Source organism: Hyperolius riggenbachi, chromosome 5, assembly GCF_040937935.1.
Source record: "Hyperolius riggenbachi isolate aHypRig1 chromosome 5, aHypRig1.pri, whole genome shotgun sequence".
Taxonomy (NCBI): domain Eukaryota; kingdom Metazoa; phylum Chordata; class Amphibia; order Anura; family Hyperoliidae; genus Hyperolius; species Hyperolius riggenbachi.
Window position 1 is genome coordinate 338121766 of NC_090650.1, and position 25388 is coordinate 338147153.

At 43.3% G+C, this 25388-nt stretch overlaps 1 protein-coding gene across 9 annotated transcripts in view; it reads left to right on the top strand.

Annotated features, from left to right (window-relative positions):
- SNTG1 (syntrophin gamma 1) overlaps nt 1–25388 on the top strand; it is a 781246-nt gene that overhangs the window by 597612 nt on the left and 158246 nt on the right. For all 9 annotated transcript variants that reach the window (XM_068237377.1, XM_068237369.1, XM_068237370.1 and 6 more), the window contains 4 exons: nt 529–572; nt 662–703; nt 13247–13349; nt 21330–21412. In XM_068237377.1, coding sequence (XP_068093478.1) covers nt 529–572; nt 662–703; nt 13247–13349; nt 21330–21412 — 272 coding nt within the window. The remainder of the gene's footprint in view (nt 1–528; nt 573–661; nt 704–13246; nt 13350–21329; nt 21413–25388) is intronic.

The following is a 25388-nucleotide window of genomic DNA, read 5'->3' on the forward strand; positions in this document are numbered from 1 at the left end:
GTGCGCATCCTTTTCATTTATCTCAGAAATAATTTTCCATGTGGGCTTTTTGCTCGGATAAACAAAGTATACATGGTTCTCTTAAAAGTCTGAGAGTCATTACAAAGCTTTCCAATCTCCCTGTGATGACTGGATAATGAAAAAATAAATTATGACTTGGGGAAAAATTAAAGGCAAATTGAATTATACCACTGTGTCAGATAGATACATCCCTCTCCCCGCTAATCAAGAAAATGCAATCTCTGAAATACCAAAATTACCAAGTTTGTGACTGCAGCTTCTGCCCATAGGAGACTTGGAAGGATTAATGTTTTCTTTCTGGAGCTGCGCTCTTGGCAGCTTGGAAAATGAGTTTCTGAGTCTTACACTTTGGTTTTCTCATTGTGGGAAATACATTCAAGTAGAAAGACAAATTAGAATTTCTTACTATTTTCACTGGTCCATTATCTGTTATGAAAGTATTACTGCGCAGCTGTTTTCGATGAAACTCACGTGTTCCGTAATCTGTTTATATTTGTATAATTACAGCAGAGCTTTCTGGTCTTCTATTCATCGGAGACGCTATTCTGCAGGTAGGCTTGTTAAGTGTGATGCGCAGTGTGCTGTGTTGAGTGTTCATTAGCTGTGTAATCAAAGTTGTGAATATCCTATCATTTTACAGATCAACGGCATCAATGTGAGGAAGTGCAAGCATGAAGAAGTGGTAAGATTTTTTTTCTCCCTAATAACAAAATGTAGCATTTAAAGGAACTCCGATTTTTTTTTTTTTTATTACAGCCAGTCAACGTTTTTACATATGTATTCTAATTATTTTTATTATTATTTAGTATTTATCTAAACATTGACTTTTTTTTTTGCAGCCTTTTAACCCTTTAGCAGCCAACTTATTAAGAGGCTTGCAAGTGCTCCAGGCCAACTTATTTTAGCTTATTTTTTATTTCTTCTTTGGTACATTTCCTTCTAATTAATACTGCTGTATGGCATATTTATGGCCACATGTCACTAGGGGGCAGTGTGAGACAATAACAGAGCACTTTTGGTTTTAGTTTATGTATTTTCTGCTAGTAGATAGAGATCAAAGCATTCCAAGAATTTACAATGCACGTTTTGCCTACTGAGGTCAAAAGCAATGCACTTAGCTATTAACGAAATATGTCTATTGAAGCTGCACCCATACAAATATTATTTATAGCAGGAAGTTTGTGCACTGGGGCCACTATTAACAGTATTTGTATTGCACCTTTAGCGACTCCCGATGTTTAGCAGCTTCTATGAATAATATTTAGCCAGTTCTTACTATACACAACATTTAGCAGGGGTTAAAATATCAGGTGCCCAAATTTCTGGGCACCATTTTTGCATGTACGCGGGAGGGCAAACAACTAAAGTATTGGTACGTTTTTGGCTTGTAGAAGGAAACTGGAGGGTCTAAGAAAAATGGAATCGCAGTTAGTGTTCTAATCTGAGTTTCCTAATTCAGAAACTCAAACTACGCCATACACAGCTCTTCAGCACCTAAGTTAGAGGAAAGCGTCACAGGGTTGCAGTCCACATCGCATTTCACAGGCTGACGCAAGAGACCTCCCAGTGACCCTCTCCACTAGCTTTGGTGCTGAAGTTCGGTGTTCGGCATAATTCAGGTTTCCCAATGCAGGAACCTGAATTTAAGCATCAACACTAATCGTAATCAAATCGCACTAATGGAAATGTACCGCATAGACCTGTGATCTTGTGTTTTGCATAATTACTATGATTCACAAAACTATCGGAAACTTATCAGAAAACACAATGGATCACATGCAGTGTGAAAAATCTCTTAGGTCTCAGTCACACTTGGGCGCGTTTTGCCTGCAATTCACGCTTTCTAGATTGCCATGGTCAGCAAAGCGATGCTGCACGTGTAATCCTATGGATTTACTCACACTGCAAGGATTGTGGCGCATTTGTGGTTTCCCATGATCACAAACATGCTACATGTGTCAATTCTCATTCACTGGAATGAGAATCGCTAAATGCAATTGCCGAAAAATTGTGGAACATTGCAATTGCTAGGCAATTGCATTTTACATTGCTGAGTGAGAACGGGGACTATGGGTGTATTCTTCAGGATCAGAAAGTCAGACTGCACAGAAGGCATACTCTGCACCAGTTATGGTTACAGCATCCATGCAGGGACTATGGATGTATTCCACAGGCAGTCAGACTGCACAGAAGGCATACTCAGTACCAGTTAGGGTTACAGCATCCATGCAGGGACTATGGATGTATTCCACAGGCAGTCAGACTGCACAGAAGGCAAATGCAGCACCAGTTATGGTTACAGCACTCATGCAGGGACTATGGATGTATTCCACAGGCAGTCAGACTGCACAGAAGGCATACTCAGCACCAGTTATGGTTACAGCATTCATGCAGGGACTACACCACGTTCTCTGAGATTGGGTATTATTTATGGAAGAGTACAGGCATAATTTCTTATTTATATTTTCTCCTATTATCTAGCACAGCAATGCAAGCTGTGGGTACAACACTTTATTGTATATTTCCGCCATGAATTCTAGTTGACAAATGCTTTAATACGTGGCAATAATGGTTTCCTCTGTCTGGATTTGCTTAGAGGACAAATCTGCAAATCACTTTTTATTGTGCTTCTGCCTGGCTTTTGATAATTAAAATGGCTCTGACAGTTGATTCTGCTGTGATTTCTGAGTGACTCACAAATGGTAATCTCAGATTACAGCGGGAGCCGCTTTCCATCTGTGTGGTTTGTGCAAAAACCATCTATATGGAAGGATTTATATGTTTGTACCCTGATACGCAATGTCACATTGCACTTATTTGGTTATTTATTTGCTATGTTATGGATGCCATTACTGATAATACAACCTTTCTGTGTTTTACAAATGAAAGACCGAGTTCAAGTACTTTTTTACATGCATTTAGAAAAAAGAATGCATAAAAAAAGTTTTCTGAACCAAAAACAAAACAGTTTTTTTAAAATAAAAAGGAAAATGACTGCTCTTTATATGGTACGGTAAATGTTAAAAGTTACCAACTGACTCAGGAAAAGCATCTTTTATAGATAAACGGATTGTGAGACTGAGGCTGCCACAGTGCATCTCTGCACTGGATTTGCAAACATTTTCAAATTGATTTACCCAAAAACTACAAGTTTGTTTGGGTTTTTTTTAAAGAATTTTTTGACATGTTCCTACTATTGACCCTGACGTACATGGAGATGTTGGTTCTTTTTCAGTGGCAAACTGCTAAAAAAATGTATTTTAATGAGGACATGAAAAATTATCTCCTAGAAGAAAACTCAGGAGAAAAAGTTGATTGCATACAGAACAAAATCTGCTTCAATGTGATACTGGGCTAATGTATAAGTGTGTGTTGCCCTCTAAATTATAAAATCATTTTTTTCAAAAATTGTAAGGTATTTTTGAATTAGTCTTCTTTTTTAACATGTTCCCTAGGCATTAATACTTAATAAGGGCCTTACAATCAGCCATTAAATTCAGTCTCATGGACTTGTCAGTCCAAGCAATGTTGTCTGTAATCCCCTACCTTCCTGTTTGTGCCTGGGTCAGAGCTAATATGCTGAGTGCTGAACTAGGTCATAAATATACCATTCAGATCCCATATACTGGCAAATAGAGTGGTGATGAGTTTTAAAACCAAAGCGAGCATCAGGGGAGACTACAGGGTAGCAAATTTAGTTTAAACTGCCTTATTTATCAGGGGACAATTTTGCAGTTTAGTATATTTGTGTTTTAGGTACACACATCCTTAAATGACAACTGAAGTGAGAGTGAAATGACGTAAGCAATAGCAGCTGCCTGGCTATTCTGCTGATCCTCTGCCTCTGATACTTTCAGCCATAAACCCTGAACAAGCATACAGCAGATCAGGTGTTTCTGACATTTTTGTCAAATCTGACAAGATTAGCAGAATGCTTTTTTTCAGGTGTATAATTTTAGATCATCAAGGCTGCCAGGCAACTGGTATTGTTTAAAAAGAAATAAATATGGCAGCCTCCATATACAGTACCTCTCACTTCAGTTGACCTTTAATTGTATAGGTTCTGCAGTTCTTAAAAACTATATATGGCTTAGTGAGTCTTTTGTGAACTTCCAAGTTAGTAATAAACGTATCTTTGTTGCATCTAACACATGGTGGAACTGGCTCAGCTTCAGTATTGTGCGCCAGCTCTTGACAACAATAGGGCTGAGTGGGTTTTTTTTTTTCTCCTCCTTGACTATTGATTTTGTGTGGCAGACCCAGTCAGATAACCTTTAACAAACCTTGATTTGACCACAGTCACGATCAAGGAAGTAATTGCAATTTGTTAGGATTTAGAGTAGCTTTTCCGGTTTTGTGCTCTGTACCCCTCAAAAGATCTTTTGTAGCGCACAATACAAGTTACCTGTACATGACAAGACTATATCTACTTAGTAGAAAACATCTCACATACACGTCTACAGTAGAGATGGCCCGAACGGTTCGCCGGCGAACGGTTTCCGGCAAACTTCCGTAGTTAGCGTTCGCGGAGACCTGCAAACTTTTCCGGAAGTTCGATTTGCCCCCATAGTGCATCATTAGGGTCAACTTTGACCCTCTACATCACAGTCAGTAGGCACATTGTAGCCAATCAGGCTACACTCCCTCCTGGAGCCCCACCCCCCCTTATAAAAGGCAGGCAGCGTCAGGCTTTTCACTCACTCATGTGCCTGCAGTAATTAGAGAAGGGAGAGCTGCTGTGCAGAGACCTATAGGGAAAGCTTAGTTAGGCTCTTGTAGGCTTGTTAGCTTGCTCCTTGCTGATTATTAGTGCTAAAAAAAAGCACCCCTCAACAGCTCTTTTGAGAGCTAACCTTGTTCTTATGATTTATTTTTTTTATTTTTTTTTGTGTCCCACTTGCATTATATACATTCAGTCAGTCGCAGCTGGCCTTTGGCCCCTTGGTGGTATAATTACTACTGTGCCAGGTGCACATTGTAATACCCATCACTGCATATACCTACCTGTTGTTCACTTCAGTGCACCCACCTACCTACGTGAGCGCACGCAGTGTCACTGTGCCTGTCCGGTACCTGTCTGTGTGTGACAGGTGCACATTATAATACCCATCACTGCATATACCTATCTGTTGTTCACTTCAGTGCACCCACCTACCTACGTAAGTGCACACAGTGTGATATTTAATACCACCAGTCACTGTACCTGTTCACGGTACGTGTGTGAGACAGGTGCACATTTGTAATACCCATCACTGCATATACCTACCTGTTGTGTTCAGTGCACCCACCTACCTACGTGAGTGCACGCAGTGTGATATACCACTCCGTGCCTACCGGTTAACTGCACCTGTGTGACTGCACATTGTATTAGTCAAGTCAGTGCATACCTTTCACTTATTCCCCCCCAATATGGACAAACAGCAGGTAGAGGTAGAGGCAGACCCAGAGGAAGACCACCCGGCAGGTCTTTGCGATGTCGTGCTGATCTGATTTCGTGCAGCCCTGGACCAAAGTACAGTGCTCAGAAGAAGGCACGTCCCATCAACTCCCAAGATTGTCAGGACGTGGTTGATTATTTAACACAGAACACCTCATCTTCCGCAGCCACCAGCGCTACTACAAGCACCACATCCGCTGCATTTAACAGTTCGCAGGAATTATTTGGTGGGGAAATCACTGATGCACAGCCATTATTGTTACAACCAGATGAAGGCGCTAAGCAAGTTACAACACCTCATATGTCTGAGTTAGGCGACACTATGGACGTAATGTGTGAGGAAGGAGGAGGATGATGAAGTATCTGCTGCTGGCGCAGTTTTGGAGGTGTCTGAGGTAAGCGAAGCTGGGCAGGATGATTATAATGACGATGATACGGATGCCATGTGGGTTCCCAATAGAGGTAATGAACAGGGGGACAGTTCAGAGGGGGAGTCAGAGAGGAGTAGGAGGAGATGAGTTTCTGAAAGAAGCAGGGGGAGCTCGTAGTCAGAAACAGCTGGTGGCAGTGTCCAGCGCCATGTATCACCACCTATGGACAGCCAGCCAACATGCCCTTCAACATCAGCTGCTGATGCCAGCATAGTGGCATCACCCCAGGGGGCTTAGCGGTTTGGACATTTTTTTTTTATGTGTCTGCCTCAGATAAAAGCAATGCCATCTGTTCTCTCTGCCTCCAAAAATTGAGCCGCGGAAAGGCCAACACCCACGTAGGGTCAACTGCCTTACGAAGGCACATGCAGAAAAGGCACAAATTGCAATGGGAAGAGCACCTGAGCAAAAGCAGCACACAAAATAAAAGCTACCCTCCTTCTCCTCTTCCTCCTTCAGGTGCAGCATCTTCAGCTTCTTTCTCCCTTGCACCTTGTCAGCCACCCTCCTCCACTCCGCCTCTGACCTTGAGCGGTTCCTGCTCCTCTGCCCACAGCAGCCAGGTGTCTGTGAAGGAAATCTTTTAGCGGAAGAAGCAGATTTCTGCCAGTCACCCCCTTGCCCGGCATCTGACAGCTGGCTAGGCGATACTGTTAGCTTGCCAGTTGTTACCGTACCAGCTAGTGGACTCTGAGGCCTTCCGTAAATTTGTGGCAATTGGGACACTGCAGTAGAAGATACCAGGCCGCAATTATTTCTCTAAAAAGGCGATACCCAAACTGTACTGTGAATTTGAGAGGCAAGTGGTGTCATCTCTGGCACACAGCGTTGGATCAAGGGTCCACCTGACCACGGATGCCTGGTCTGCCAAGCACGGTCAGGGCAGGTACATTACTTACACAGCCCATTGGCTCAACCTGGTGACCGATGGCAAGCAGGGAGTACGTGGCTGTGCAGCGGAGCTTGTGACACCTCCGCGGCTTGCAGGCAGGCCTGCTGCCACCTCCTCTCCTCCTGCTACATCCTCTTCACTGTCATTCTCCTCCCCCCCCCCTTGGCTGAGTGGCAGTTTAACTCTACTGGTGCTGCGATCTCCTCTCCAGCTTCTCAGCCCCAGCTCCCCAGGGCCTATGCTGCATGCCAGGTACGATGATGTCACGCCATATTAGTCATGTCTTGCCTCAAAGCGGAGAGTCACACTGGAGCAGCTCTCCTGGCTGCTCTTAACAAACAGGTGGATCAGTGGCTGACCCCGCACCAGCTGGAGATCGGCAACGTGGTGTGTGAAAACAGCAGCAATCTCATTTCCGCTTTGAATTTGGGAAAGCTGACACATGTACCCTGCATGGCACATGTGCTGAATCTAGTCCTTCAAAGATTTGTGTCAAAGTACCCAGGCTTAGAGGACGTCCTGAAGCAGGCCAGGAAGTTGTGTGGGCTTTTCAGGCGGTCTTACACGGCCATGGCACACTTTGCCGATATTCAGCGGAGAGACAAGTTGCCGGTGAGACGCCTGATTTGCGATAGCCCAACTCGCTGGAATTCGACCCTCCTTATGTTCTCTCGCCTGCTAGAACAGGAGTAAGCCATCACCCAGTACCTCTACAACTACAGTAGAAGGACACACTCTGGGGAGATCGGGATGTTCTGGCCCAACAACTGGACACTCATGCGAAATGCATGCAGGCTCATGCGGCCGTTTGAGGAGGTGACCAACCTAGGGAGTCGCAGTAAAGGTACCATCAGCGACTTGATCCCGTACGCTTACTTCCTGGAGCGTGCCGTGCGTAGAGTGGTGGATCAAGCTGTGGAGGAGCGTGAACAGGAACAGTTACAGGAGGAAGCATTGTGGGATCAATTCTCATAAGAACCAGATGTTTCCTCCACACGTGCGACAGCACAGAGGGGGGAGGAGGAGGAGGAGGCGTGTGGGGAATAGGAGTCAGAGTCGGGTGATGAGGAAGGTGTTTCTTTGGAGGAGAAGGCGGCGGAAGAAGAACAACCGCAGCAGGCATCGCAGGGGGCTTGTGCTGCTCCATTTTCCCGTGGTATTGTTCGTGGCTGGGGGGAGGAGGAGGACTTACCTGACGTCACTGAGAAAGAGCAAGAGGAGATGCATAATATGTCTGGATCCTACTTTGTGCAGATTGCGTCTTTCATGCTGTCCAGCCTGTTGAAGGAACCCCGTATAAAAAAACTCAAGGGGAATGAGCTGTACTGGGTGGCCACGCTACTAGACCCTCGGTATAGGCACAAAGTGGCGGAGATGTTACCAACTCACCTGAAAACAGAAAGGATGCAGCACTTGCAGAACAAGCTGGCAACTATGTTTTACAATGCGTTTAAGGGTGATGTCACAGCACAATACAATAAAGGTACCACTGCCAGTAATCCTTCTCCCATGTCCACACAGGCAAGGACAGGACGCTCCAGCGATCTCCTGGTGATGTCAGACATGCGGACATTCTTTAGTCCAACGCCTCGCCTTTGCCCTTCTGGATCCACCGTTCACCAACGCCTGGACCAGCAGGTATCCGACTACCTGGCCTTAAGTGTGGATGTGGACACTGTGAGTAGCGATGAACCCTTGGACAACTGGGTGTGCAGGCTTGACCTGTGGCCAGAGCCGTCCCAATTTGCCATCCAACTTCTGTCTTGCCCTGCCTCAAGCGTCCTGTCAGAAAGGACCTTCACTGAGAAGAGAAGTCGCCTAAGTCACAAAAGTGTTCAGTACCTCACCTTTATCAAAATGAATGAGGTATATATCCCGGAGGGCTACTGCCCGCCCGAAATATAAGTCAGTTCCCACACACAGCATGTCTGCCTGCACGCCGTGTCACTGCCTGCCCCAAGTCTACGTCACTACCCACACAGCACCTCTGCCCGCAGGCTGCTTGACTGCCTTTTCCGCCACCACCAACAGGGTCCAGGACTCCAGGTGAATTCCTGAATTTTTAAGGCCGCTACACTACTTTTTCTGGTGCGTGTACATGCCTGCCTAATTTTTCTGGCTGCACTGCAGCTGCAACAACAAAACAAGTTCATGTACATGTGTCAATTCCCCTTCGTGATCATTACCTTTCCGCGGTGAAGGGGCTTGCGTATCATAATGAAGCAATGACTGATGGCTATATGAGTGTGAGTATCAGCTGGACACTCACTGTTGTTCTGTCATTGAGCTACCACAGCCCGGCGACCATATAGGGTTGAAAACCGCCACAGCCTGCACTCTCGCCATGGTGCGCACCAGTCCAGCGCGGCCGTCACTACACAAACAGCTGTTTGCGGTGCGTTACACAGTGAATTTGGTGTGTCAGTGTGAAGCCGTACTCTAATTACACTCCCTGATTGATGTATATACATGCAAGATGTTTTAAAGCACTTTAGGGCTCCAATATAGCATGCAATCTGATTTCTGCCCTTAAAACCCTGCTGTGTGTCAAATCCAGATTTTTCCCCAGGACTTGTGGCGTCTATCCCACTCATCCATGCAAAAACTCAGACGTTAGACCCCTTGAAACATCTTTTCCATCACTTTTCTGGCTAGCATAAGTATTTCTGGTTTTCAAAGTTCGCCTCCCCATTGAAGTCTATTGCGGTTCGCGAAAGTTCGTGCGAACCGAACTTTTGCGGAAGTTTGCGAACCGAAAATCGTAGGTTCGGGCCATCTCTAGTCTACAGTTGTCAGGTCAGTCATTCAAAGCCAGTAACTTTAACATACACCTGCTGTGTTCCTACTTTGCAATTAGTCTAGATCTGATGTGAGAAACCAGGAGCTGAAGTTCTGTAGAGTAACAATGTACAAATCACTGTGCAGCATCCCTATGATCCGTCGGTTAAAAGGAATTTGCTGAGAAAGAAAATCCCTGCATCCTTGAACATTGTGAAAATAATGTGGCTGTCAGTGTCAAATAAGTCTGCTGCAACTTTATTATATCAGAAGAGGGGTGAAATAACAAGACTACTGAGTTTACAGGCCTTTCATTGTTTTTAAGGGATCCATTGATTGGTGAATAAGACTCATTTAGGCTATTAAGGTTCCATAAAAACACATACAATTTTATTAGTTAAAAAAATAAATCCACAGAAAACTAGCTTAAAAATATCCACAAATATAGTGTCTAATGCAGTGAAGTTTCAGCATACAATTTGTCAAGTTAAATACCTGATGATGGATCGGGGAACCTCACAGCAACACCTTACCGATGAACTAGATTACCCGATCCAAACTCAGATTGCACATAACCCTTCACATAACAATAGTGTTTAGTTTGAAAGAACCAGTTAACAAGCCAATAGCACACCTCTTGACACTTTCGTAAAATAAAACGATATTTAGTTCATCAGGAGAGCAGCCACTTGGAAGGACATCATGTATGCACACACGTTTGACCCCAAAAAATTAACACTTTTTGACTATAAAAATAAAAAAAACCTGTGTATACGTCAAAGAGGTCGATACTGTGTATAAGTCATAGAGGATCGATAAGTAAGAATGTCGGCTTAGTGCACTATTTTCCCCACTCACCCCTCCTGCCGTGTGACAGCCCTCCGCTCCCCTCCCCCGTATACCAACAGAACACATTACTAACCTGCAGGCTAGTGACGCATCTGTACAGCCTTTGCCTTGAAATGTTGCTGGAGGGATTGAGTCCCAATCCCCGTGGGGACATGCCTTGCACACGTGTGTGCAGGGCTTTAGTCTAGTTTCTAAACTCCAGACAGATTTAAATGTGTTTCGCGGTCTGTCTTAGATTTTTTATGAAATTCAAAATACAAGCGATACCAATACAAAACAAAATCTGCACCATATTGGAAATTGAGGGAACCCGATTGTATTAGTTTGACCTTATTCTGATCAGAATAACTACAAAAAGCATTTGTGAACCTAGTGTAAATTTATTGCGATTTTTACAAAGCAATGCTCTGCCACTTTTTGGTAATTGCATTATGCAATATTCAGTGAAGGCTAGGGACACAGGCATAAAAGCTCAAAAAGTACAGCAAGCAGCACGTTTACAATCATCTGATTACAATTGGATCACACTAGTGTAAAAGGGTACTCATGTGTCCTTGCGATTTGCAAACAATTGGAAACAGATTGCAAACACAGCAAACTGTGTGTGGTGTTAAAACAACTCTTTGCCTAAACATCTGTCCTGCTGCATTTTGTTTTAGCATTTGTGCTTGTGTTCCTAAAATCCAGTGAAAATCGCATAATGCAATGGTAGGCAAAATGTAAAGACTCACTGTAAAAACTGTGATGAAATTGCAATTGCATATTGCAACTGAGTTTATAGTTGACATTAATTAGGAAATTAGGAAAAGCATTGCCTTTTGCTACGTTTTCTATTAATTCATTGCTCTGTATGATTTTATTCCAAATTTGTACTTAAGTCAACTGTACAACTTTATATAATTTTTCTAGGTGTATTTGTACTTATAATACATATAATAAGTGTACTTGTAAATACTGGAGAGGAGGCATGGTTACAGCTTGCAAATGACCATAATTCAGATAATTAGAGTTTATTTTGGCTAGGGTTACTTCACGGTTACTTTAAAGTACACATATAAAATATAGAAATTGAAAAAAAACAGTGGCAAAGCAGGCAGTGTGGGCACCAGCGGTGCTATGGGGAAATGGGCACTACATAGACCACAGGGGGTTATAAGAGTGCCTGAGAAAAATAGCAGAAATAGGCAGCTAGCACCCAGTAAATAGCAGAGGCAGTATTTAGCATTGACAGCAGCATAAATATAATCTAGGATTGCAGTGGGGAAGATGGTTAGGTGTAGGCATTGGTAGAGGAAGGGCTCCTGTGGAAATAGGGTTATGTTTAGTGTTAAATATCCACGGATTTTGTTGTGGGGGGATTGTTAGGGTTAGACAATGGAAGGCGTTTAGGGTTATGCATGGAGGGGTTGGATAGGGTTAGGTATTGGTAGGAGGAGGGCTTGTGAGAATATTGAATTAGGTTTAGCGATCATAAAAGATCTGTAAAATTTACCGATCTATTACTATCAGAATTACCACTGCCCAATAGAACAATATCTGTCATTTTACCTATATTCTACTAGCAGCTATGTTTGGGACTAAACTTTCTGTGGCGCCCTTACTAATTACTGTGGCCTACCCAAGCCTCCAGTCCAACTTTACTCTGGTTGCCCTCAAACAATGAGAGAGGTGTAAGCAAAGTAGAAGGGAATGGTTTATCTGTATTCAAAGCATGTATAGAGATAGTTGTCGTCATCGTAGCAGCAATGAAGAAATAATACAGTGGCAGAAGGGCCCTAAGTGGGCCCCTTGGTTCTAGGGGGCCCTGACATGGCAACAACCTCTGCACCCCCTATTGCTACACCACTTCGCCTGAAAAAGGAAGCTCAGACAAAAATGTCAGTATTACTGCACAATGAAAGGGACTTGTATTTTGGGTTTATACTATTCAGGGTGTAGCAGATTGCCCTGTTTGACCAGTGATTTCCAAATGTACTTAAAGGGATACTTAAGCCAATGGTAAAAAAAACAGTTTTACTCACCTGGGGCTTCTACCAGCCTCCTGCAGCCGTCCCGTGCCCTTAGAGTCACTAACAGATCTTCCTGCCCTCCGCCACCAGTCAGTTTCGTTTTCGCCAAAAGGCTTACTGCACCTTCGCAGGCCTGGCCTCGCGTCTCCTTCTTTGCGTTCCCGTCTGCAATAGCGTCCTGCGCAGCAAGCTATTGCAGATGGGAAAGCGAAGAAGGCTACGCATGACCTGTCAGGCCTGTTGTCCTAACAAAACTAGCTGGCGGAGGGGGACAGGAGGATCCGTGAGTGACTGCGAGGGCACGGGACGGCTGCAGGGAGCTGGTAGGAGCCCCAGGTGGGTAAAACTGATGTTTATACCATTGGCTTAAGTATCGCTTTCACAAATGAATGTAGTCTATGGAAGACCACTGATTATAATACCTTCTGCATCACTAACCTATATGGAGGAATAAAGTTTGTCAGATGAGTACTGCTGAACTGCGTACGTGATATGCATGAGTCAGTTGGAATCTACAATTATAACTAGATGATCCTGTTTGCAGACAGTCATGAATTTATTTAAAAGGACATCAGTAATGGCAGTTTCCATAATGTCCTATGACAGGTGCACTTCAAATGAGAGACACACAGAGCCCCGCACATTCTTCCCACCCAACCCCAATCCACTATGCAGATGTCTGCAAGTGCAGCTAATAATCATTCACTTCAGTGATAAACATGGAAAACAAATTAAACCTGTGAACCATGTGATATGCATAATGCAATAAATACTGTCTCATCAACATATCAAGCAAGAGCAACTAAAACGTTTCATTTTCTTTTCATAGGTGCAAGTTTTACGGAATGCTGGAGAAGAGGTTACATTAACTGTCTCGTTTTTAAAGAGAGCTCCAGCGTTTCTGAAATTACCACTGAACGAGGACTGCGCTTGTAAGTGCTGGGAACACTGCTGGCATCTCACACCCATTAGGGCCATGTATATAAATACTTGGTAACCTTTCTGCATACACAAACGTGGCTTGTGTCATGCTAAATTATGTGAAGAAAATGCCACACATTTGTCAGAGGCTCTGAGAGGTTGACATGTGCAGTGAGAGGATGATATGAGGTGAGTCAGAAAATTACAGGAGAAAGACATGAAGGAGGAAAATAATTACAGCAAGGAAGAGAACAAGGAGCCCAGGGAATTTGTAAAGAGGCTATGAATTATAGTGAGAGATGTGCTGGAGAAGAGGAAGGAGGGATGCATGAGAGGAAAACACAACTGGCAAATGCATTGGGATTTGTTCTGAACCTGTCCTTGCATAAGCAATGTTATTTTTACCTGCTAAGGAACCTATTCAAGTGTGAATTGGTTGTCTGGAAACAGGCATTTGCTAGAAGGGCTAATGTGTTTGAGGTAATATGTAGTGGTGAGCGAAAATACTAACATTCCTTTCACACAAATTTTCGGGAAAATTATGACAATTTAATTTTAGAGCAAAAATGTCTCCAAAACTCATTTTGTGATGCATTTATGGGTTTATGCGGTCTTTGGCTTTAAAAAGACATCATTCACTGTTACCTCAAACGGCACAGTGCAGAGCATGCTCTTCTATCACGCACGAGAACGCAGATACGCATTGTGGATCGTGATTGGCTGCCTGCCAAAGCAAACGTGGATGTAGAGCGCAAACTGTTTGTCTGCAGCCAGCCAGCATGTGTGACAGCATCTTCATGTCTTCTTTCATATGTCTGTTTTCATTCACCATATTACTACAATACAGTGTATTTTTGTGAATACATTTACAGAATTAAAAATATTTTCAATGAAAAAATGACTTTGGCAAATATTTGCAAGCAACAACGGGAAGGTGTGGGTTTAAAGCAAAGTCATTCCAATGTTTAATGTATTCATAAGACTCACTGCAGTCTATAGACATATTAAAGGTAACCCAGAATTCTATAAGAGGGGAATTTAAAAAAGCTGTGCTCACAGGCCAAACGCCACTGACATTGCAGCCCTAGCTATACGAGTGTTGTACAAAAGCTATGAAGGTCTTGTCTTTCATGAACTTACATTGCTTTAGTCTAATATACAGGATGGGATTCTGAAAAAGATAAATATATGGTATAAGGACAGCTTCTCTTTTTATGGAGCGGCACATGATTTGATTGGCTTCCAGCGGCCAGGGTAATGTTTTTAACTGCTCACATTTGTTACTCAAGTTTAAGCATATGGCATCTTTAAATAATGTTTAGGGGCATCTGTACAGCGTACATTTGAAAGCCCTACATGTTAATTTGGCCACGGCATAAACAACAACAAAGGGCACATGAAATAGCAGTAGTAAAATAGTGGTAAACTTACTGATATTGTACTACTTAAGTGATATAGTGAAATATCTGTAATATTGCAGATAATTTGCTATGACCTAACCATCTCCCTACTCTCACACAACCATCCCCCCCACCAACCCTCTCCGGTGGTGCCTAACCTTTACCTCACCTCTGGTGGTGCCTTGCCTTAACCTCCCGCCGGTAGTGCCTAACCTTAACCTCACCCCCTCCCTGGTGGTGCTTAACCTTAAGTCCCCTAGTGGGCAACTATCCTGAACCCCCTTGGGCACCTAACCCTTAACCCTGCGAGTGGGTAACTAACTTTAACCACTCTAACCTTAACATCCTCTTGCTGACCCTAAACTTCCGCCACAAATTTGGGCCACCAGTGAATAGCAGGAGCTGGGGCCCCCCGCTATGTGAACTGCGTCTACTATTAGCGGACGCTTTGCACCCATATTTTTTGCGCTCCATTTAGCTGTTCCAATCTTTACACACTCTAGAATCTCATCCTAGATGGTTTCTGATTGGCTGCCTTGCCGCTGGCCTGTGTACCAGAATTTAGCCAAATCCAGCGCGAGATGCGGGAAGACGCAATCTAAGTGAGCTCCGTCACACTCCTAGGATCCGAGGCTAATATCCTGCTCCACAGTGAACTTACGGGTTCAATTTCGATCACCCGGCACTGCTGAACTTCTGGGGACTATAATCATGCCAACCAAGTCGGACTCCGTTAAGGCAGCAGCCCAGAAATTAGCTCAATACGAGTGGACCTCCTCCTCCCAAGATGGCGCCGGCGGGGAGTCCATACAGGCCATGGAGGAGGAAGGAGAGGCCTCTAACAGCGACAGCGAACCGCCAGTTCTGATTCCTGCTTCTGAGGACACTGGAGAGTTATCCCTAACTAAGATTTATGAGAACCTCCTGTCTGCGATTACGGAGTCCAAAACTTGCCTTACTACTAAGATAGAGGAGATAAAGGCAGAGGTTAGTTTCCTGCGTCAAGACCTCGGTAAGCTCCGAGAACGCACCGCCGAAGTGGAGAAGAGGGTCTCTAGCCTAGAGGATCTAACAGCGCCGCTCCCTAAACAGATCAAGGATCTGCAGTCATCAGACACGACTACTAAAGAAAAGATTGACGACATGGAGAATCGTCTCCGGCGAAATAACGTCCGTATAATAGGCTTGCCGGAGCGCGCGGAGGGTGACGCCCCAGAGGCCTTCATGGAGCGGTGGGTCAGGTCCACTTTCGGTTCGGAGGGACTATCATCTGCTTTCATGGTGGAAAGAGCACATCGGATTCCGGGCCGGGCCCCAAAACCTGGGGCTCCCGCCCGCCCTTTTATAGCCCGTCTATAAAATTTTAGAGATCGGGACACGATCCTGAGGATGGCTCGTCAGAAGGGGAACCTACCTTACGAGAACGTTAATCTACAGGTCTTTCCGGATTTTTCGTTAGCTCTGCAAAAAAGGAGGGCCACTTTCATTGAAGTGAAGAAAAAGTTGCGGGACAAGCCTGTACCCTATTCTATGTCCTATCCTGCCCGCCTGAGAGTCGTTTATGAGGGTAAGACACTTTTTTTTGAGACCTCTTCAGAAGCTATGGACTTTGTCACCAAGGCGAAATTTGCTTAAACAACTGCAACTACTAAGACGTAACTCTGAGTGAGATGCATCAGTGTTTCCGGCCAGGTGGTTACTATGAGGAGACCCCCTATGCCATGCTAATCTCTTTCTTTCTTTCTTTGTTTTTTCTCCTTCTGGAACTTTCCTTTTTATGAGCTGGAACTTTCCCTTGTTCTGTGCACAGATATGGACTTGGATACTCCGGCACCAGGTTGCCCAGAAACAGGTAGAACTATATCCACCTAAGTTCACTGTCAGTTTGAGATACAAGGAGTGAGACGGTGGACTCATGCCGCATTCACCCCCCTTAGAGGAGTAATCCTCATGATTCTGCACAAATACATGTTTTGTTTTTTCTGCTTATGTTTCGCTCTCCCCTCCCCAGCTTTCCGGGTTACGATACTAGCCTGGCTAAATGGTATTTTCCAGTTATGTGATGACTGGCAATTTCTGTTATTTATTATTTTCCAGATGCTGGGTGAGAGGGGGGCGAGGGGTGGGGAAGGGATTCTGGTTATGTTACGAGGGTATGTTTGCTGGGTCCTAACGTACAGTGGAGTCTATCCTGGGAGAATTTATACTGTGTTGCTGGATAATGGCTAGAATTTTAAAATGTATGTCATGGAATGTGAGGGGTCTGGGGACTGTGATGAAACGTAACCTTGTATTCTCATTTGTCAAAAAATATGACCCTGACATTTGTATTTTCCAGGAAACACACTTGACTGCAGGCACCTCCTCTAGACTTCGCAGACACTGGGTAGGGTGGGCTGCACACTCGGTTTACACATCTAATTCCAGGGGAGTCTCTATTTTGGTCCATAAGAGGATAAAGTGGAATATGATAACATGCAAAGTAGACCCAAATGGCAAATATATTTATGTACAAGCGGAGGTGGACTCTCTCCCGATTAAGATAGTTGCTGTATATCTGTCTCCACCAGCTGCCCTCTCAGCTCTCAAACCTATTATACCCTTGATTTTAAATGACAGGATTACCCCCATAATATGTGTTGGGGACTTCAATCTAGTGATGGATGAGACTATTGATAGGTTTCCTGTTCCTACTGGGGCAAAAGGACTGGGTCACACCTCTCTGTCAGAATGGGCTCTCAATTTGGGTTGGTTTGACGCATGGAGAACTCTTAATCCAGAGACAGCTGCTTTCACCTGTTACACACCGGCCAGGAAAACGCTTTCCAGAATCGATTTAGCCTTAGTAAACGATTTAGCCATTGCTAGGTTAGATGTTGCAGTACACTTAAATAGAGGAATTTCTGATCACTCTCCACTTTTAATACATATTCGTTTAGATACCAAACCAATAGCTAGCCCCTGGAAGTTTAACAGTTTTTGGCTTACTCTTTTTCCTTCTCCAGATAGAACCAGTGAGCAAATAACTTCATATTTTCTCTGCAATAATAATTCTGCTGCCCTGTACAGTGTCTGGGAGGCGTTTAAATGTCATATGAGGGGTTGCCTGCATGCTACAGTATCATATATTAAGAGAAGTTCTCGGGAAAAGGAGGAGCGCTTGTCTGGGGCTTGCTCAGATGCTGAGGGACTATATATTACCCAGCCGTCTGACCAGAGTCGTAGACGGTGGCTTCTAGCACAGAGGGAATTAAATATTTTCCTGAATCATAAATCCAAGAGAAAACTGTTTTTTACTAGACAATCCTTTTTTGAGTGTGGGAACTACACTGGTAGATTATTGGCACAATTGGCCCACGGGGCTAGAGGGTCCTCAGTGATCACAGGTTTAAGTAAACCAGATGGTTCTCTGGTCAGTGCTACCTCTGATATCTTGGAGGAGTTTGTCCTCTTTTATGACTCATTATATACTTCACGACTGGCCTGCTCTGAAGATGACATTGTGCGATACCTGTCAGATTGTACCTTTCCCACTTTATCCCCTGAACAAGTAAAATTATTAGATGCCCCCATTACAGTTGAGGAGGTTGAGATTGCTATTTCTTCTTTGCAACCCAATAAGGCCTCTGGCCCTGATGGAATTCCAGCCGATTTTTATAAAAAATACCGTGACCTGATAGCACAGGATTTCCTAGCAGTACTATTAAATATAGATTCTCAATCTGGCCTCCCTGATAGTTGGAATGATGCTACAATAGTTGTACTATTGAAGGAAGGGAAAAATCCACTGCAATGCGGTTCTTACAGACCGATATCTCTGTTGAACGCAGATTACAAAATTTTCACTAAAATTATTTCTAACCGTTTAGCCAAGGTAATCTTAGACATAATTCACCCCGACCAGACAGGGTTTATGCCTGGTAAAGGGACATCTATTAATATAAGGAGGACTTTAATACACTCCCAGATATCGCACAATGTCACTGGAGATAGGGCACTGGTGTCACTTGATGCCATGAAAGCCTTTGATTCTATAGAGTGGCTTTTCCTGGATACCTGTTTGCAGAGATTTGGATTCGGTCCTAGGTTTCTGGGCTGGGTGAGAGCATTGTATCAGAGTCCAAGGGCAAGAATATCTGTAAACGGTCATCTTTCGCGGTTTTTCAGCCTCCATCGTGGTACTAGGCAGGGCTGCCCACTATCACCTTTTTTGTTCGCTATTGCAATCGAAGCTTTAGCTATTAAATTCCGTAACGCCTCTAATATCCGTGGGCTTACCTGCGACTCACATACTGATATCATTGGCTTATACGCGGACGATATTATTCTGTTCCTTGAAGACACGCATGCTTCACTTAAGAACTCGATGCAATTAATTGATCAGTTTGGGAAATACTCAGGTTTACAGACAAACTGGGAGAAATCATGCATTATGCCCTTGGACTCTGATACTATCAGTCTGAATTCAGTTGAGTGCCCTCTACAGATAGTTCAGAGATTTAGATACCTAGGCATTGTGGTAACCAGAGACCCAGCAGATTTTTTCAATGCTAATATTTCACCTCTTCTAACTGAATTAACCGCCAAATGCAAAACCTGGAGTTCTCTTCCCTTGGTAGTAGTGGGACGGGTGAATTTGCTTAAAATGATTTCTCTCCCTAAGATCTTATATGTGGTACAGCACTCGGCAGTCCCTATCCCTAAATCCTTTTTTTCTAAATTAAACAGTGTGGTTGCTTCCTTTCTATGGGGTAATAAGAGGGCTAGGATCAAATTACAATCACTCACCAGACCATTGGATGAGGGTGGTTTAGCCCTCCCTGACTTCTTTCTTTATTATTTGGCCGGCCAGCTGCGCTATATTCAGGCGTGGATGCCCGGCTACAATGAATGGTCTAGTGAGTTGTTGCTTGCCCAGCACCTTCGCGGTAAGAATTTATTTGCTTTTCTAGAAGCCGGTGCTGGGAATTCTTACACCTCTCTCTTACCTCTACATAAGTTGGCACTACAAGTATGGCGCTGTGGTAAGAGAACCCATAAATACACGGACATCCCTCCTGAAACTCCTTTATGGGAGAACTCTGGCCTCCCACATTTGCTACCCACCCCAGACCCAATCTTCTGGATCAACAAAAGCTTAATAAACATATCTCAAATAGTGGCCAATAATGGAGTGATTCTCTCGGCAGAAGAGATTACGAGCCGGTTCCAGGTCCCTAGATCCGCCTACCTTAGGTCATTCCAGCTTTCACATTCCCTCAGGGCCCAATTTGGTAGAAGTTGCCTCCCAATTTCTGATTATCCCTTAATTGGAGTTCTAAAAACACAGGGTGCTCAAGGATTAACATCATATTTATATACTCACTTACTGAACGCTAAATTTGAAGGACAGGGCATGACGGGACCTGCCAAATGGGATGCACTAAACTTAGAAATACAGGAAGAGGACTGGGAGGATATTTTCCTCTCAGTTCGCTTAGCCTCCCCAGCAGCTCATAACCGATTAATCCAATTATATGTTGTTCACCAAGCATATTGGACACCTCTGGCTCTGAAATCCAAAAATCTCAGAGATACAGCAGACTGCCCTAAGTGTGGGAGCCCGGATGCAGATTTCTTCCATCTAATTTGGCAGTGTCCCAAAGTGTCCTCCTTTTGGGTACAGGTAACGCAATGCCTCACTAAAATAGTGGGTACCCCTGTCCCCCTTGCTCCTTTATTTTGCCTGTTTGGTTTAATGGATGAGGAAGACAATCAGCGATATAAACAAATTTTCTTAAGAGAAACACTTTTTCTTGCTCGGAAAACAATAATACTTAAATGGCTAGCTGTTGATGGTCCTCAGATCCAACACTGGAAAAGTTTAGTTAATGAAGTGGTTCAGTATGAGAAGATTCTCTTTGCCCATAGAGGCGCACCCGCGAAATTTGGGAAAATATGGGATATTTGGTTAGACTCCCAGGAAACAGTAGACTCTCTACCAGAGTGATCTATATACATTGAGTTAAACTGTGCCACACAACCACGCGATATGCCCTCATGTAGAAGTAGCTTGTTATACAAGTGCCCTGTTGGCACTTGGGTTGTATATTTGATCCTGCCAAATAACCCGGTAATTTTATGATGTTCTCCTGTGTAATATATCTTCATGACTGTCTGTAACTGTGACGCATATGATCAACATTCAAATGCAAATATGATTGGATACTCCTGATCTGTACAAGTCATGTTGGATTGTATTATTATTTTATGTTAATAAAAAGAAGTTAAAAAAAAAAGAATTTAGCCAAATCCGATAAATGGTATCATCCTTATCCAAAGCCCAGTGCTGTCTTCTGTTTACAAAGATTTAAAGAGCTGGTATTCCCCGGAGATTCACTGAGATGTGGTACTCTACAGAGAATTCACTAAGCTATGATAGTGTTCATAGATCCTACCCGAGATTGGAATTGTACATAATGTACTTGGAGTTGAAGTGAATGTAGAGGAGAATGTGTAAAATAGTCATGAATGCAATCTTTAACGCACCTATAGAATTATATTTCCAATATAATATAAATAAGTTATTTCATTTCTGTATCATTTTAACAGGTGCACCCAGTGACCAAAGCAGCGGGACATCTTCTCCCCTGTGTGACAGCGGTTTACATCTAAACTATCATCCAAACAACACGGTATGGATTATTACTAATAAAGATAAGTAGCATGCTTAAATCACAAGTCTAGTTCATCTCGGGCCCCTGAGGTGTATTTGGTTTGTAATGTTGTCATACTTACTTACTCCATAAAAACATTTATTTAAAAATAAATAAAAAATAAGTAGCAGTATGTTAAAGGGGCACTATGGCGTAAAACTGTACAATTTAAAATCCAAATGTACACATCCAAATATGATGTACATTCCTCCAAGAGTATTTATTTTTTTTACTTTCTGTGCAGCTTTCACTTGCTTTCACTTGCTAGTAGGTATTATCATGTGACACATCTATTACTGGTATGTTTTGGAACAGTCTTATCGCCTCATGAGGGATTCTCAACATTTCTTTTAATTATTTCACAAGCACTTCCTGAAAAGGATAATCTACTGTATAAAGGTGCTTGCCAGCCTGCCTACTCACATGCCACTATACTGGGAGTTGCACTGAGAAACTTCCAGTCGAGAAATGTTTTTAAGAATAAAAGGAACCCTGAGAATGCACCATGAGGAGGAGGACTAGTAAAATAACATACTGTAAATGACCGGTACATGGGAAGTAAAAAAGTTTGTACTGCATTTACCCTGGGACAATAGCACATCTTAAATATATGTCTTGACAAATATTTTAAATGTTGTTTTTATTTTTTATTTTATTTTTTGCCATGGTGACCCTTTAAAACATATGCTTTAGTTATAATTGTGGTAGTTTATATCTATGTACAAGGAGAAAGACCATCAGGTAGAAAGGATCACACTTTTTGTTGTGAGAGTCACTAAATGTCTCTCCTACCTCTTAAACCCTATTAATAGATCATCACTCTGATGGGTAAGCTTAAAGGGAACCTTAACAAAACTAAAAAAAAAAAAAGTTTCATTTACCTGGGGCTTTTACCAGCCCCCTGCAGCCACCTTGTGCCCGCGCCGGTCCTGAACAATCCCCCGTCCCCGCTGTGGCTTAGTTTCAATTCCAGTGACCGAGCCAGTCATTGGCCACTACGCCTTTGCGATCCTGGCCGCATGAGTCCTTAATCACGTTCCCGCCGCCGTGAGCATCCTGCACATGCGCAGGAGGCATGTGCTGATGAGCTCTGGCTCCTAAGGAAAAGTCCACTGCTTTCCACATTCTTAACTAGCTAGCATCATGCTTTTCTATTAGTGGTGCAGCTAAGGAGTGTGAGTTTTACATTTAGCATGCTCAACAATCCTATACAGTTTATATAAAGCACCAAAACTAGCCAGCAGCCAAAGCATCAGAGAGGTTTAAGCAGGGAAAGGGGAGCACAGGACTTTTTTTTATGCTTGGGCCCCTTTTACACTTAATCAGTTGCTCTCAGTTATAACTGAAAGAAAACTGATTTTCAAAGTAATGCCAATGTTTTCCTATGGCACCTTTCACACAACGCGTTTTAACTAAAATCTTCCCAATGCACTGCTATGGAAAAAAACGCGTACGAACGCACACCAACTGATTAAGTGTAAAAGGGTCCTTAGGCAGATGCTTGGAGTGACAACTGTAGTAGGGCACCACAGGGCTTGTCTGTACGTTATGAAATTCTTACAGCCAACTGCTAGTTCCATTACTAAAGAGATGGATGGTCTTTTTAACACCTAATTGGGTGCTGTTGTGTGCGGTTCAGTGATTCTGGACTAGTGAGATGTATATGGCGTAGTAAAAATGTGTGTATCCTTTACATATTTATTTTGAGAAACATTATTTGTGTCTAAACTATCAATTTCTTATTGGAGCCCACAAAACTAATTGATGTAGGTTATGATCTTCCTGTTTATGAGATCGGAGTAGGGAGACAAAATGTGCCTTGCCTGAGACACCAACATGCTCAGAAACAGCACTTAGGGAACCGATTGTTAAAATGAACCTTAAGCCAGAAAAAAAACGAGTTTTACTCACCTGGGGCTTCTACCAACCCCCTGCAGCAGTCCTGTGCCCTCGCAGTCACTCACTAATCCTCTGGTCCCCCGCTGCCAGCTAGTTTCGTTTTTGCTGACAGGCCCGCCAGGACTGGCCAAGTGTAGCTTTTTCCGCATTCCCAACTGTAATTAGAGCTATTGCGGGCCGCAACGCGTACAAAAATACGCGTTGCCGCATATCTATGCGTTCGTAATGCGGCAACGCGTATTTTTGTACGATCACCACTATTCAAAGCACATATAGAGGTGATCACCACCAGCACAGCACCAATGAAGCGCTAATGCAGTGCATGAAAGAGAGCCTCTTGTGAGCTCGTCTGGTCCAGGAGCTTCTGTGCAGTCACAAGTTTGCAACCTCTTCATCTCTTATATTACTACATCATTGCTTGAAGTTTAACAGCAGCAAGCTTGACACCACTGCAGTTAATTCAGCAGTCATTCTATGCGGCTCAGATGTTTGGAGATTTGGAAGAGATAACACCGAGACTCTGGGGAAAAACCCTGGTTGAATCATCATTTAGAACTTTGCAGCCAAAAAAGACACAGAGGATGAACAGTTCATCTTTCAGATTTTGCCTAGATTTGGGCTTTAAAGTAAACCTATGACATTACAAAAGGGAAGATTCTGGAACCTCCAGAAGCTTCCCCCATCCTTCTCCAGAAGTCTGTTCCAGCGCTGAGACCCCAAAGCATGGCCGCACTGTGCCTGCACAGTAGCACTGGCCCACTCGAGCTTTGGTGGAAAAAGCCAAGGCGGATTGGGTCTGTGCTACTGTGCAGGCACAGGCAGCTAATGCAGTAGTTCAAAAAAAGAGATCAATACGTATGGTTCGTCAGCCACCTTAGTATACAAAGGATAAATAACTTTTATTAAATTACAGAAGGACACACTCATAAATAATTTGATGATGAGAAAACACAAAAGATTCGATGATTAAAATTGCATATGCAAGGCAAAAATATAGCGATCTAGCAGCTGCTAATAGACATTGACTGGCTCAATAATACATGTGAAAAGAGGTTATCACACTCTCATACAACATGCATCCTGCGCTAATGCAGTAGCTCGACTTTTTCCACCGAAGCCCGATTGGGTCTGTGCTACTGCGCATGCACTACATACCGACAAGCCCTTATCTAGAATAGGCTGGGGAAGGAGGATGGTACCCCTTGTGGGGACTATTTTCCCCTACAGGTACACTCTAAACCTCACATCTACAAAATCATCTAAAATCTTGAGTACTAAAAGGAGAACTTCTCCTCCAGTAGATTATGTTTAGTGCTAGATAAATACAGATAATATGTGTGACTTAGCTGTACGTTTTGTCGTTATTATTGATAAACCAGTTGCCACTTCACTCGTTCAGCCTGTCACTGCTAATGTCTGAAATATTTAGCTTTGAATGCTTTACCAATGAGTAATGAAAAGCCTTGACTGGAGGATGCTTAGAGTGGGCAAGTTACAGAGCCTTGTCTCTATAATAGTTATCTGTTGCCATGGAAACCTTTAGACTTAATCATATTGAGGATTTGTTTTTCATATTGTGTAATGTTGTATCTTTTTATATTGTGTACTTTGATGTCCATGAAAAGCTCCTGTCTTCTCAGCCTGTATTATGTATGTGTCATTTTTAAAAGGCCTGTATTTGCAAAACATTTTTTTTTTCCTTTTAAAAATAGTAATTCTCTGAATATGAGAATTAGTTTTTTGTGTGGTTTTTCATTTATTATTGTTTTTATGTTTTATTTTAATCCCACAAATGTGTTTTTTGCCGTTGACTTGTCCTTAAAGGGATACTGTAGGGGGGTCGGGGGAAAATGAGCTGTACTTACTCAGGGCTTCTAATGGTCCCCCGCAGCCATCCTGTGTTGGCGCAGCCACTTACCAATGCTCCGGCCCCGCTTCCAGTTCACTTCTGGAATTTCTGACTTTAAAGTCAGAAAACCACTGCGCCTGCACGCCCGTATCCTCGCTCCCGCTGATGTCACCAGGAGTGTACTGCGCAGACACAGACCATACTGGG